This window comes from Electrona antarctica (assembly GCF_951216825.1).
Source record: "Electrona antarctica genome assembly, chromosome: 7".
Classification (NCBI taxonomy): Eukaryota; Metazoa; Chordata; class Actinopteri; order Myctophiformes; family Myctophidae; genus Electrona; species Electrona antarctica.
Window position 1 is genome coordinate 5,117,744 of NC_136812.1, and position 15,952 is coordinate 5,133,695.

The window sequence follows — 15,952 nt, forward strand, 5'->3', positions numbered from 1 at the left end:
GTGTTTGACCCAAGTTTCTCTCATTCATTGTTGGGTGGGCGTGGCACCCTATCATTGATTGGTCTATAGCTTTGCTATTCAGATGTATAACTCAGACAATCAGCACAGAAAGGTCTCATTGTCGTTAATTGTTTTGTCTGCATGTAATTTAGACGGTGGCTCCTTTGCATTTACGTGGTCTATAGGTTTAGATTCAAAGAATGATGGTCATCGTTGTAGTCCTATTGAGGGTATGCGTGTGACATCATCATCAAACCAGGAAGTTATGCAGGAACGCCTACTGAGTGGCAAAAAACTACTTTCTGGCCTTGACAGCCCATACATCCACACAGAAAAGTCTTATCTGATTGCATTAAACAACATTAAACAATGTTAAACTCACTTTTCCTGTTGCTTTGCCACTCGATGTGCCATTCACTTTAAGCATGCACATTAGAGACTGACATTTTGTCAGGACTCCCGCGGGTCACGGGATTCCCGCGGGATTCCCGCGGGATGGGATTAATATTTGTATTAATCCCGTGATCGTGACGGGACGGGAATGAAAATCAACAGGAGCGTGCAGGAGCGGGATTGACATCGATGTAGTCATCTTTCTGTGAGCCAACTACATTACCCATAATCCAGCAGTGCTAGTGCTTCCACAACACAAACAGTCAAACACCTCCTCCAATTGCAAACCAGTCGGGCTGGACGTCTTATAAAGTTTTATATGAAGACATCGTAATGCGGCCGTGTATGATTCTGCATCGCGCCGGTGCCGTGATTTAATCGATTATTTATAGCCAGATCATCCTGATGCATTTGTTTCCCCTGGCAGTGGCAACGTTGCAACTTTCAATTGTGATGCTATGTTAGCTACATGCTAACGCTGTTACAGCTCTCTGAACAGCTGTTCTATTCTGAGCGAATGTTCTACAATACATCGTCTCCTTTCTTTCTCCCAACCGAGTCGCATACACCAGTGGTTCCCAAACATTTTCATGTCAAGGACCCCTAAATTGACATTTATTAGCCCGCAGACCCCCATTTGAAAAGATGCCAGGGGCATAAGAGAAGATTTGTATTACGGTTCTAGCTGTGATTCTCAACCATTTTATTTTCAAGGACCCCCAGTTTGACATGCATTAGTCTATGGACCCCCATTGAATGGCATTTTTATCGCTGGGACCCCCAATTTATATTGTAAAATCAATGTTAATTTAACTCTGAGTGTACAAATGGAACAACATTTGGTTCCATTTGTACACTCCCATAACATAATTTGTTACAGACCCATAATGGTCCATTTGGTTCCAAACTATTAATTAGCTGGGGACCCCCTGGAACTCTCTCAAGGACCCCTGGGGACCACTGCCATACACATAGACTTGTACACTGAATAATTAATCATATAGAGTTAAATTGACACTGAGGTTTTTTTTTATCTTAATTGACAAAGCACTTGTTAACTGTTAAGCTTTAAGTTCTGTTCAGGGAAAAACCGTATAGGACTTAAATGAAGTGTCAGAACTGTATTTGGTAGTCAAAGTTAAATCCAACATTGCCCACTTTATTTATTTTAATTTTATTGGTAGGCTATCTGTCTTGAGAAGCCAGAAGTGATAGATAGATAGGCCTATAGATAGATAGATGGATAGATGGATCGATCAATCAATTGCCTTTCCTAATGACTAACGTAAAAAAAAAAAAAAAAAAAAACAGGAGCGGGATGGGAGCGGGAGTAATTTCGAGTGGGAGCGGGATGGGATCAGGAGTCATTCTACAGGAGTGGGACAGGACAGGATTTTTTTTTAAACTCTGGCCCAGGATTGGGACAGGACAGGATTTTTTCTGTGGGAGTGGGACAGGACAGGAGTGAAAATCCACTCCCGTGTCAGTCTCTAATGCACATACAGTACTCTCTATTGCAGTACCAGACATTAACATTACAATACATGTAATATACACTGTATTGCATTTACTGTTTCTGTGTGTACTATGAAATGCACTTGTACTTTTGATACCTGTGTGTTTTAATATGAGATACCTGTGACATAGTTAAAGCACATTTAAAGGGACTTTATGGGTCACAACTTTTACCAGAGCCAAAGCAGTCAGTGTTGTTTTTGGCAGCACATTTAGATTTTTGTTTTAGTCAGTCTCTTTTCATTTAGTTTCAGTCACGTTTTGGTCACCTGGAATGTCTTGTGTTTAGTCATCTAAATATCATAAGATTTTAGTCGACTGAATCTACAGTTGATTTAGTCGACTAAAATGTATTTTGGTGGGCCTTGATGCCGTTGTACACTTGCTGAAAATAGCCGATCTACAAGATTGTGAACATATGCTTTCTGCATAAAGCCAGCATATTTTTCCACTGTGTTAATAGGGGTATACAAGACTTGTACCATAATACGTACCATGACGTATTTGCGATTAATCGTGTGATTAACTATATAAATTCTGCGATTGATCGCGATTCAAACATTTAATTGTTGGACAGCACTAATATAGCTCACCTTCACGTCATATGGGTATTCGATATGCCACCAGACTGATTACCCACTGAATACCGGTACTCCATATATGGAGATACCCGACATATCACTAACATATCCAGGTCTGACATCACAAACCCCATATTTGGACCAGCTCCATATATGGAGATGTCAGAGACATTTAGCACTGACATCATGCCAATCAACGGCGTCAACTTTGGGAGTGCCTGAGGGCTTGGGCACCCACTGAAAAAAGAATAAGGCAAATAGCACCCACTGAGATTAAGGCTGAAGATCCCCTCCCCCTGGTCATTTTGTCACGTAGGCACACACCTTTACGGTGTTCACAGAACAGGTATTCAAATGCTAATACGGTGGCTTTGTTCCAGTGACCGCACGGTTCATTCACACTCCGTCTCCTGCAGCAACACAACACTAACACAGTCAGCGGAGAGGCTGCTGTCTGTGTACCGTCGGCCCGTCTGTAAAGAGCCATGAGTCGGGAGGGGAGGGGAGGGCAGCAACACCGCCGGCCAATCTCCACACTGACTTGAGACTTGACAAACAGAGCCATCTCAGCAAAAATATCCCAAAACAATGTCCGGGGAACAGAACTGTTCCCTTTCCTCAGACTACTTTTACTTTAATTAAAAGGTAAGATGCAGTGGCTGTAATTTGGTCAAGGATCTTGCTTTCGTGAGCAATGGTGTACGAGATTGGTAATACATTGGTCAAATCATGAGATTGTTAGACCATCTGGGGGAAATAAATAAATAAATCTGCGTCGTCCCACCTAGCTAAAGGTAAAATCCACCCGCCGCTTATGGCTGAAACAATTTAATTATTTACTGTTGATCATGCTGAAATGTTGAAACAAGATGCTGAAACAATTTAATGTGTTCGTTAATTGTTGTGAACTGAAAGCGCGCACCACTGTATTTATTAGCAAACTGTAAATAAAGTACCAAAAAAAAGGTTTTTTCCCCGCTGCGGCCGGGGGGGGGGGGGGGGGGGGGGGCACCCACGGGGGGCACCCACGGGGGGCACCCACGGGGGGCACCCACTGCCGTTATAGGAACCTGCCGCCCCTGATGCCAATGTAGAACTCCATTTATGGATATAGATTATTGAGGGCTGTCATCGTGACAAGCATCCAGCCAAGCCCTATATATAAAGAGTGGTTTATTACCATTGATTTTAGAATATGCACCTTTTGAAATATGGATTTACTAAAAACACTGGGGTCCTTCTTAATCGAGAAACTCCACAAGCCACTATCTAAAGCTGCTGCTGAAGAGATATTTGGCATCGCTAGATTAATCACAGCAGAGTACGAGGAGGAAGCGCTGCGCTCCAAGCAGGAAATTGACCGCCAGCGAAGACTACTGGATATGGTTTTGAAACCAAACGTCAAATTGCACAGGGTGTCGCTAATATGCCCAGACCAACACCACCCTGTGTGTAAAGAGGTTTCTTCTGAGCAGCAGGAGAGGAACCCTGGTCTGGCCCAGGAGGAACCACAGGGTCCACAGGTCAAAGATGAAGAAATCAGAGAGACAGAGTCTCTAGTCAGCACCTCAACTGAAATGGAAAGACAAGCAGAGGACTGTGGAGCACCGAGGAGTGATGGCCAGCTCCTCTTCTCAAGCAATAATACAATGAACTGTGACGAGTGGGAGGAGAACAGGCAAGTTCAGGTAGCTTTAAACGCACTGAAATCACGCAAACGAAATCATTTGAATGGACAAATATTGCCTTTGAGCAAAAAGTTGTCAGTTGAACTGAAATCAAATGGCAAGAAGAGAGAGAAGCAAGAAGAGGAAAGCAAGAGGTCTGTTAGTTGTACCGCTTGTGGCAAAGAGAAAATACTTTCGTTACAGATGTCGGATCTGTGCTGAAGCATTTAAACACGAGGCAGATTACCGGCCCCACTCACTGCTTTCACGGCACACTGTTCACTGGCTGGCTGCTAGTGTGTACCACACTGCATGATGCATCACACTACATTTCATATTCATACAGGGGGAAACACCTGTGTTTTAGTTGTTCATGTTGTGATGAAGTGTGTACTACTGTGTGTACTACAGGGTAAGTCATACCCTGAAGAAGGCATCCTGTTTGCCGAAACGTCGGTTCAATAAAAAAAAGTCTTCTTGTATCATGACTACGAGTTGTGCGTCTTCTTTCCCTTTTTTCACAAATGGGTCTAGAAAAATACTTTCAAGTAAGATGTCTGTACTTAAACCAATTATGCAGAATTATTTGTTTGCTTGATTAGATGTTTGTATGTTACTGTTTTAATCAATACTTATATAGGTTTAACTAGCATTAGACAGGTTTAACTAGCATTAGACATGGTACAAGGTGAGGTAGTCGTATGTGTAATTGTTGATTTGATAATTATTTTACAATTATTAACTTATAATTTTGTAATCATCTTGGTTTGATACTTTGAGTGGAGAGAGCATTAACATTTAGATTTGCATGTGATCTGAAGGGTTAAGTGGGGGCAGTTAAACAACTCGTCCTGGACGAGTTCCCCCCCCCCCCCCCCCCCCCCCCACACACACACACACACACTCTCTGATTGGCCCACCAGACCACCCTCTGTGAGTATTTAGCAGGGCTGTGTTGAGTGGTGATAGTTAGTGCAGCAGAGGATATCACAGCGAGAGGAACCATATCATTTTCTGCTGTACTGGTTTCCATCTTGATCTATTGGGCTAGATTTTAAATATGGATTTACTCCAAACACTGGGGTCCTTCTTAATCGAGCAACTCCACAAGCCACTATCTACGGCTGCTGCTGAAGAGATATTTGGCATCGCTAGATTAATCACAGCACAGTACGAGGAGGAAGCGCTGCGCTCCAAGCAGGAAATTGACCGCCAGCGCAGACTACTGGATATGGTTTTAAACCAAACATCAAATTGCACAGAGCAGGTTGGTAAATGTTCTATGATTTGAAGATACAACCAATTAGTTAAGATTGTGTGTATTGTGTACAGCTGCAAAGGATTGCCAACTTGGAGTTAGTTTTACACCACAGTGCTGGTATATTACAGTGGATGCTTTGAGTAACAACAATTTATATCTCCCAATCTGAACATTTGAGAAACATTCCATGTGTCATATGTCATACTATAGAATGCATTTAGGAACTCATCATCTGAAAGGCTTTTTCTCTTCTGCTTCTCCCTTCAGTTCTGTCCCTTCTAACATTATCATTGTGCATTACGATGTACTTTCTTCATGCACAATGATAATGTTACTTTGCCCAAAATGAGGAAAGATGTGGTAAAAAATAATATATGAAGTTGTTATGCAACATCTAATTAATTTCTCTCATTTCATCTTTTCTTTAGAATCTCTGCAGATGTTTGAGGAGGTTTCCTTTGAACCTCTAGACCTATCGCTATGTCCAGACCAACACCTCCCTGTGTGTAAAGAGGAGGTTTCTTCTGAGCAGCAGGAGAGGAACCTGGGTCTGGCCCAGGAGGAACCACAGGGTCCACAGGTCAAAGATGAAGAAATTGGAGAGACAGAGTCTCTAGTCGGCACCTCAACTGAAATGGGAAAAAAAGCAGAGGACTGTGGAGCACCGATGAGTGATGACCAGCTCCTCTTCTCAATCAATAATACAATGAACTGTGACGAGTGGGAGGAGAACAGACAAGTTCTGGTAGCTTTAAACTCACTGAAATCACGCAAACGAAAGAATGTGAACGATGAAATATTGCCTTTGAGCAAAAAGCTGTCCTACTTTGATGAACTGAAATCACTGCAAAAACCAAAAGCCCAAACCATGAAGATTCAAATTGTGACGAAAAACAAGAAGAGCTACAAGATAAGCATGATACCAGTTAGTTGTACCGTTTGTGGCAAATCAGTGTACGATATGAACTCCCACATGGAGATTCATACAGGGAGAAAATACTTTCGTTATAGATGTCGGATCTGTGCTGAAGGATTTCAACACAAGGCAGATTACTGGCCCCACTTGTTAAAGTGCATGCACTGCTTTCACGGTGCACTGTACACCGGCACGTGAATGAAGAGCATCATATTGTGATGAAGTGTGTACTATTTTTAATGCTTGTGCTTTCCCCAATTATTGCTACTTTTTCTAATAGCAAATTATTCTATTAACTTGTAATTTGACACAGCTCTTTTTAGACATTTCTTCAATCCCTTAGTAGCCTACACATATATTTTTTATTTTATGTTTTTGTGTTTTTGGGGGCAATACGTTGATTTGATTTAATCAAAATGGAGCATACATATAGCAGGGGCGCCTAACTTCGTTTCCAGGTGGGGGAGCACAGATTTGGACTCATGCGCGCGCGTAGCGCGCGCGCAAAAATGCGCGTGCATGTGCCTCGTGCACGCGCGTTTTCGCGCATTTTCACAAGGAAAAGTGGCTTTTACTTTCCCTCTCCACACGCAAGTTATATGAACAAACTGACAAAATGCATCATAAAAAGGCATAGGCCTATTTAGGCTACACATGACATTGGCAAGGCGCCGATATCAAAACAAAACATATAAATTATAGCCCTATTATACAACAGACGAGCTGACAGCGCAGCGCGCTTGGGCTCGGCGACCACGGTGTTGTATCGTCATCATTCATCATAGATCCCTCCCCGTCAGAATCTAATATCTAACATTAAATTGCAGCAGCATTCAGCAGTTCAGTTGGCACGGCGGCCATAGTAATTAGTAAATACTATATTATTTCTCACTGCAATAGTGACTATTAGAGAAATAATATAGTTCAATTGTAAATGCTTTACCTTAAACCCCAAATGTGCTCTTGCGCTCCGGGGTGGTTAATTCCCTCATCATGGCATTTACTGTATATCCAACGTGAGTTACGTGTCCAGAATGTCATTATGTAGGCTACGTGAGATGGACACTGCTGCTTGCGCTGCTGCTGCTGCTGCTGTTGTTGTTTTTATTATTGTCCTCCTTCTCCTCCAACAACGTTAGCACTCGTTCCCTGCTGAACACTGCTGCTGGTGCCCATGAAGGCCAAGGGTTCATTAACTAGACTTGATTTGGGCTTGGACCCACCAAATAAATCACTCATTCTCTTCTGAGCCATGTTGACAACAACAACACACACATTCAGGCTGACCGGAGAAATTCAAATCCGTGCGCCCCGTGCGTAAAGGTAACCGGAAATAGCGTCAGCAGCAGAGCAGTAGCCTCGGAAACCCAGACGTTTTTATTTCCAGGGAGAAAAAGCAGAGCAGAGACGATGATAAAAAAAAAAAAACCAAAAAGTCACACAAATGTAGTTTAAGAATACTATTTATTTTATCCTCCAACCAGTCCACTTTTTATTTATATAAATAATAACGTGACATTATATCTATATCTTTTTTTGGTAGGCTACTGCACATTCATGTCATGAATAATAATTTAAGAAATCATAGCAGATTATATGAGTTAAAAAAAAAGGATCTCAATTCCACAGCTGTGGAAAAAACTTCCAGCTGTAGTACAGTCATGGCCGGCCTGTAGATGGCCACAAAAAAAAAGAAAAAGCTTATTCTGGTATTTCACACAGGTGTTGCCAAATAACTAATTAACTTGCCAGTCAGCGCATATGACATATCTAGGTCATATCAATTTAATCAGCAGAGCAGTGCTGCTTCTCTCTCTGAGTCTGCACACACTGACTGACCAGCTAAAATGTATGCCTACTTTAAAACATAATATGACAAACCTTGGATTAATTCTTCTGAAAACTAGCAGCAAGCACAAAGTAAGTGATTCACACAGGTGGGCAAGCCGGGCATTATTGGATGCAATGCGCGAATTAGTAGCCTATTTATTTTTTAACACGCAGCATCCCACTCTCTCTCCCTCTCTCTCTCCGCGCGTGCCGCGCTCACGCACACATAGACAAACACCCTCTCCTCCTCTCTCTCGCTGTCGCGCACCGTGCGCTTCGAGCGTGGCGGCGGCGGCGGCGGCCGGGGGGGGGGGGACTGAAAGTGGTGTCGCAATGCGCCCCCTCTTTTTAATCTGGTGTCGCAGCTGCTCCGTTTGCTCCATGGCTCAGGCGCGCCTGACATATAGTATAATATAGTGATGATATGTTATACAATCACCAGTTTGCTGTATTTTTTATCTACAACAGGCCACAAAGCTAGTGTTATTGTTGTGGTGGTTTTACAAACTGTACTCAGGAATATGAATAAAGAGATTTCCATTCATTCATTGTCATGAATTCATATAATTGTTTAATGTAATATTACATTCACTTATCATTACATTATTATCCAGACATTATGGCTTTATTTAAGTTGTTTGTTTGTACTATCTTGTGTACAATAACAATAACCCAATAACACTTTGTCATTGGGTGTTTTAAGATGAAATACTTTTTAGTACAGTAATTAAAGTATATTTAAAGGGTTTTTATGGTTGACAACTTTTACCTAAATACTAGGTCTAATAGGCTAGATAATTCAATAGGCAATGTCCTAAATAGGCAATGCAAGTTTTTATATCACATTTCAGGGTTAAAGCCCTATACCTATACAGTTTGTGGTAAATGCTTTGGTCAAAATAATAATCTGAAAAGACATATGGTAACCTGCCTACAGGTAAACACATATATATAGTTGCATTGTTTGTCGCAAAAAGCTATGGTCTAAAAGCACAGCTGCAAACTCGAATTGCGAACTCATTCAAGGGAAAACCCTTTTGTTGTACAGTTTGTGGCAAATGCTTTGGTCAAAGTTGTGATCTGAAGAAACACAACACAAAATTATTATTTTTATTGAAAAATGTACATACTTTCAGCATATTTTCCACTCCCATGTTAATAGGGGTATAAAAGACTTGGAAAGAGATCCCTCTATGGTACATTGTGAATGTGAACAGATACAAACTGATGACTTATTTGCGATTGATGGTGTGATGGTGCCAGTACTAAAGTTATAATAGTTACAAGGGCTTTACATATATTTAATTATTTCTCTGCAACTTTATAATAATTAATTCTAGTTATGTCTGTGTCCCTTTTATGCCCATTTATGGAGTTCTTTGTCAGGCATGCCCAAGTATGGAGTCTATGCAGATGTCAGAATATCAGAGAGGTTATGTGGAGGGGGGGGGGGGGGGGGGGGGTGGACAGAAACCAGACGAGTTGTTTAACTGCCCCCACTTATAGTACACAGACACGGCAAAAAACAAACAAAAAACAGGGTTTATTATCTCAGATAATGTGATTATTCGTTTCCGGTCCGATCCGACAATTTCTGTGTTAGCTGATACTGAAAGATTGTTAAACATCTTTCCCCATTTTGGGCAAAGTAGCATAGACTGGGAAATATAGGCTTACATTGTTTTTTTCTCTATTTTCTCAAAGCATCCACTGTAATATAGACTGTGGTTGATCTGTAAAACGAACTCCAAGTTAGCAATCCTTTGCAGCTGTACACAAAATCTTAACAACTTGGTTGTATCTTCAAATCATAGAACATTTACTAACCTGCTCTGTGCAATTTGATGTTTGGTTTTAAAACCATATCCAGTAGTCTGCGTTGGCGGTCAATTTCCTGCTTGGAGCGATGCCAAATATCTCTTCAGCAGCAGCCGTAGATAGTGGCTTGTGATCTCGTGTTGTGTTTATAGCTATCTAGACTCAAATGTGCACTTGCAGTTTGGGCAATTTGAAAGCAAGCTCCACATGCCCCAACATTTTATTTTACCTGCCATATTGTCAACCCCTTACCCCCGTGTCGGATCGGTGGTCAGACTTGCATATTCGCCGATACCGATTTGACCCGATATGACAAATAAGTGCCAATACCGATACTTTTCCGATACCGATACAGTATTGGGACATCTCTACTTAAAACAATACAGAAAACATTGTAACATACTAAAACATCTAATCAAGCGAAACGAACACATGAAACAGCATCTTCTGCATACTTGATTAAAAGTACAGATATCTCACTTTAAAGTGACTGGTAAAAGTCAACTTCACCCATAATGAAGACATGGAGACCTATTCATGTATTACTCAGCTACGCTGCTTCCTAATAAAATATAGGCACTTTGGCTATTAGCGTGTGCTGCCACTTTATTGTATTTTCAAGATTCCCTCTTCAATATATGCTAACTATATCAAAAGTATCCCATCTTAAAATACACAAAGTTTCATACTACACAAAAGCGGCTAAAACAAAAAAACAGGGTTTATTATCTCAAAAAATGTGATTAGAAAGGTTTGGAACTGTTGGTTTCTGTTTAAAATGCATTTATTACAAGGTTTAAATTAGGAATACCGATACCAGAGAATAATATTTATAATAGAACAATAATGAAGATCTTATTTTGAAGTCCACTGACCGGGAATAGTGTTTATAGCTATCTAGCTATATATCTTGTGTTGTGTTTATAGCAGACTCCTCACTCAAATGTGCACTTGCAGTGGGCAACTCGAAAGTAAACTCCACATGCACCAACACTGTATTTGCCCCTGTGTCGGAGCGGTGGTTATTCTATTTGCCGATACCGATATGACCAAAAAAGGGCCGATCCGATACTGTTCCGATACAGTATCGGGACATCTCTAGTTTAAATGACCACTTGTTTACCATGACATGTAAATATGACAATTATTGTAATGTCTCATCACTTTTACGTATTGATTGTCTGAGTGCTTGTTCTATAGCTTTGCTATTCAGATGTATATTCCATGGTGATTTGATGAAATACCTACAGAAACACAAACCCTTCATCTACATGGGAATGAAGGAAGATGACTTTTGTCAAGTTATGTTGTAGTGTAATAATTTTGTATTGTATTTCTGCTAATACGATTAACACAATATTCTAATGTAATGGTATGTTAATGTAATAATAATACAGTATAAAACAATTAATGGAAATAAATGTATTGATATTGCTGAGAACAGTTTGTAATAGACTGAACTGAACACACTTTCTCAATGGCGTGCGGCACTTTAGGCAAGCCTGGTTAAAACATGGAACTATGTAATATATCGCAGACCTGAGTGTTTCCATATCACTACTATAGTATCACTATGCATAATATACTAGATTAATTCTCAATTTGTACAATTAAGAGAATAAAGTAATGTGTAAACAGCTATATGTCAAACTAGCAAAACTAGCTCACAGAACCAGAAAAATAATATAAACATTTGTGTGTTAAGGCATGTTTTGGGAGCTGGACACTAGTATTGTCAACACAATATTACAATGTAATGATATGGAATATATAATATATAACATAACAATGTATCAGAGAGAACATCAAACAGGAAGCACGCACATCTCAAAAATGTTGACGGGTGCAGACCCTCCAGGTCTTCATCAAGAAGACCCTTCCTGGTGAAGACCCGGAGGGGTCGAAACGTTGATTCCTGATTTCCTAATAAACTACTGGGAGCTTAAAGAACGGTGTGCAGACTTCCTATACCTTCAAGCATTCTGTGATGAGAAATCAAGCATTTATCCTGATATAACATTACATTTGAACACTATAGAATCAAACAACAATTGTGGAACCACTCCAAATAGGCCTAATTCATGTCATCCATTTTATCTTTTGTTCAGACTCCCTGCACCTCCCTGTGTGTAAAGAGGTTTCACCTGAAGGTCATGCGACGACCTCCAGTCTGGTCCAGGAGGAACCGGAGCCTCCACGGGTGAAAGAGGAGCATGAGGAACTACTTCAAAGACCAGAGGAGGCTGATGGGGCAACGTTGACAATAGTAGCAGTGAAAAGTGAAGATGAGCTGCTTCAGACAGAGCCTGTAGCCAGCACCTCAACTGAACACATGGACCATGGAGCGTCACAACCATATTGTGGTGTCCACCTCCCCAATCCACACCACAGGGATGAGTGGGAGGAAAGCAGCAAAGCTCATGCAGATTTACAAGAACCGAAGACGCAAGACGTGAAAGGACAAACAGCTTTGAGAAACAAGCGGTCCCAGGGCCCGAAATCAGTAAAACAAACTTCATCCACAAGAAGTCGCATTGGGGAGAATGGGTTCAAGTGCACAGATTGTGGCAGATGTTTTAATACAAAGGGAAGTCTGACAAGACACATGACTATCCATACAGGGGAAAAGCGATTCAGTTGTCCAGTTTGTGGGAAAGTTTTTCGTCAAATTAGTTACCAGACAGTACATATGAGAACTCATACGGGGGAAAAACCTTTTAGTTGTACAGTGTGTGGAAAAAACTTCACTCAGAATATTGATCTGAAGAGACACACGAGGACCCATACAGGGGAAAAGCCCTATAGCTGTATACTCTGTGGCAGATGTTTCACTGTAAATCATGTTCTAAAGAGACACATGAGGGTTCATAAAGGAGAACAATCTATTAGTTGAAGAGTAGCATTATCTTTTATGTCTTCCGAGCTGACAATTTATATTTCATACAGAACGAGCATATTAGCATTCATTAAACACTTTATTAAATAAACTCCATCCACAATAAGTCACATTTGTGAGAAAGGGTATAATTGTACAAATTGTGGCACATTTTTCGTGACCATCATTATAATTATTGAACAGATTGAGAAGTGGCTCAGGGGTGGAGTGACTGCTTGGGAAACGGAAGGTTCCCAATTCTAACCCGGGCTCCCCCAGAGTTAGTGTCGAAGTGTCCTTGAGCAAGACGCTGAACCCCTAATTGCTCCTGATGAGCAGGTTGGTGCCTTGCATGGTTTCCTCCGCCATCTTTGTATAAATCTTAAAATACACAAAGTGCATTTCATAGTATACAGAAACAGCTAAAACAAAAAAACAGGGTTTATTATCTCAGATAATGTGATTACAAATGTTTGGAACTGAATGGTCTCATGTTGGTTGCTGTTTAAAATGACACCACTTGTTTACCATGCCATGTAAATAGGAAAATTATTGTAATGTCTGGTACTGCTATCAGACTGCAACAATGACCCATCATTCTGTGAAACTCAATGGTAAACCTGTAGACCAAGCAATTGCAAATGAGCCACCAAAATTCAATTACAAGGTGTCAAGCACACCCATCAATGAATGAGAGTAACTGAGAGTCAAACACTGAATAAATAGCTGTTTATGCAAATACATGTGTTTTTTTCTTTCTCACATTTGCCATGGAAATTCCATGGTGATTTAATTAAATACCTACACAAACCCAAACCCTTCATCTACATGGGAATGAAGGAAGATTACTTTTTGGTGGAATGCACTGTCAAGTTATGTTGTAGTGTAATCATTTTGTATTGTATTTCTGCTAATACGATTAACACAATTTTCTAATGTAATGGTATGGGAATGTAATACTAATAATACAGTATAAAACAATTAATACAAATCTATTTATTCATATTGCTGAGTACAGTTTGTAATAGACATCAGCTGAACACACTTTCTCAATGGCGTGGGGCACTTTAGGCATAGCCTGGTTAAAACATGAAACTATGTAATATATCTCTGTCCAAATCGAGAAACAGAGTGTTTCCATATCACTACTATCACTATGCATAATATACTAGATTCATTCTCAATTTTCATTAAATCTATTCAATGGACCTATTGACATAAGAAAAAAAAATGTATGTACAATTAAGAGAATAAAGTGTAAACAGATATGTCAAACTAGCAAAACATTGCAAAACTAGCTCACAAAACCAGAAAAAGATAATATAAACAACGTGTGTTAAGGCATGTTTTGTGAGCTGGACACTAGTATTGTCAACACAATATTCCAATGTAATGATATGGAATATATTATAATAACATAACAATGTATGAGAATATCTTAACTCATACGCCGGTGTAGAGTTTGCCGTGAAGGCAGTGGATGCACCTTAATAAGTGGGGTAAGTACTCTGCCTTGTGTTTGAATCCCTGAAAACAAATCCTACATCTGTAACGGCTAGATGCCGTAGTAGTTTTTCTCCCCGTATGAATCTCCACGTGGGTGTTCATATCACGCACAGATTCACCACCAACTCTACAGCTAACTGGCATTGTGCTTATCTTGCGTCTCTTGCTTTTCTTCACATTTTTTTGACCCTTCGTGGATTTGGATCGTTTGATTGACGATTTCACTTCCTGGAAGTATGACCGTTTGTTGCCCAAAGGCTTTGCGTTCCATCTTTTGCATGATTTAAGCGCGTTTAAAGCTTCCTGAACCCCCCTGGTCTCCTCCCACTCGTTCGTTATATTCCCTGAGAAGAGGAGTTGTTCATCACTAGTCGTCGGTTGTGATGCTCCACGGTCCTCCGCATCTGCATCTTTCTCTCCGTTTTCTTCCTCTTTGACCTGTGGACCCTGCGGTTCCTCGTGGACCAGACCGGGGTTCCTCTCCTGCTGCTCAGAAGAAACCTCCACAGGGAGGTGTTGGCCCAGAGGTTCAAAGGAAGCCTGCAGAGAGTCTAGGGAAAGGATACAATGAGAGAAAGTCATTGTATGTTGCATTAAAGGGGTAACCCATTTTCAACATTTCACTATGTCATAAATATACCCTAGAGCTGGAAATAATAAAAAAAGTCCACCCATTGTGTGTTTCCTAGAACTGTAATTAAAAAAAATTACAGTCAAACTAGCAAGACCTCCAGTTCTAGGAAACACATAATGGAGGGACTTTTGTATTATTTACACACAACAGCTCTAAGGTATATTAAGTAATGACATAGTAAAATGTTGAAAATGAGTGGAATGCCCCTTTAACTTCATCTATTAGGCTACTTGTTCATGTCAAAGTATCATTGTCATCATCATGCATAATGAAGAAGTGCCTTTGAAGTAACATCATAGTATGACAAAACCAATGTCTTATGTGTTAAATATGTTTCAAACCATGTAAGAAGAACCAGAAACTGATTTGTTATCATCTGCATCCATTGTAATATATCACTATACATAGACTGTGGTATACAATATATGAAAACACTCTGTTTTGGACTGTATGCACTATGCAGCAACCAGCTGTATCACAATGCACACATTGTTTTTAAAACCATACCTGTTAGTCTGCGTTGTCGGTCAATTCCCTGCATGCTTGGAGCGCAAAGCTTCGTCCCCGCTCTCCGCTGTGACCAGGTATATCTTCAGCAGCAGCTGTAGATGCAGGTGGTGTGGCGTGTGGAGTCGCTCGATTAAGAAAGACCCCCACAGTTGGTGTCTGACTGTACACCAAGCTTTCAAATCACTAAAAGTAAAAACATAATGTCTTCTAATAATCTAGTACATCAAGTAATGCATGTCAAAGCAAAATGTATATCTGACTATTTCTAGAAGAGGGATGTTTAGATATTAATCAGCTCAATTAAGCACAGATTACAGTAAACTGTAGCTCTGCCTCTGTTACCCTCTGCTGCACTAATTCATTATTTTAAACAGAGCCCTGCTAAATACTCACAGAGGGTGTGTCTTATGAGCCAACCAGAGGGTGTGTCTGATGGGCCAATCAGA

General features: G+C 40.5%; 1 protein-coding gene across 1 annotated transcript in view; it reads left to right on the forward strand.

Annotated features, from left to right (window-relative positions):
- Positions 1-13,544, forward strand: part of LOC306926621 (uncharacterized protein) — a 30,451-nt gene extending 16,907 nt beyond the window's left edge. Inside the window, exon 3 of the mRNA XM_079505978.1 lies at positions 12,090-13,544. Coding sequence (XP_079362104.1) covers positions 12,090-12,874 — 785 coding nt within the window. The 3' untranslated portion in view covers positions 12,875-13,544. The remainder of the gene's footprint in view (positions 1-12,089) is intronic.
- Positions 13,545-15,952: the final 2,408 nt, after the last annotated feature.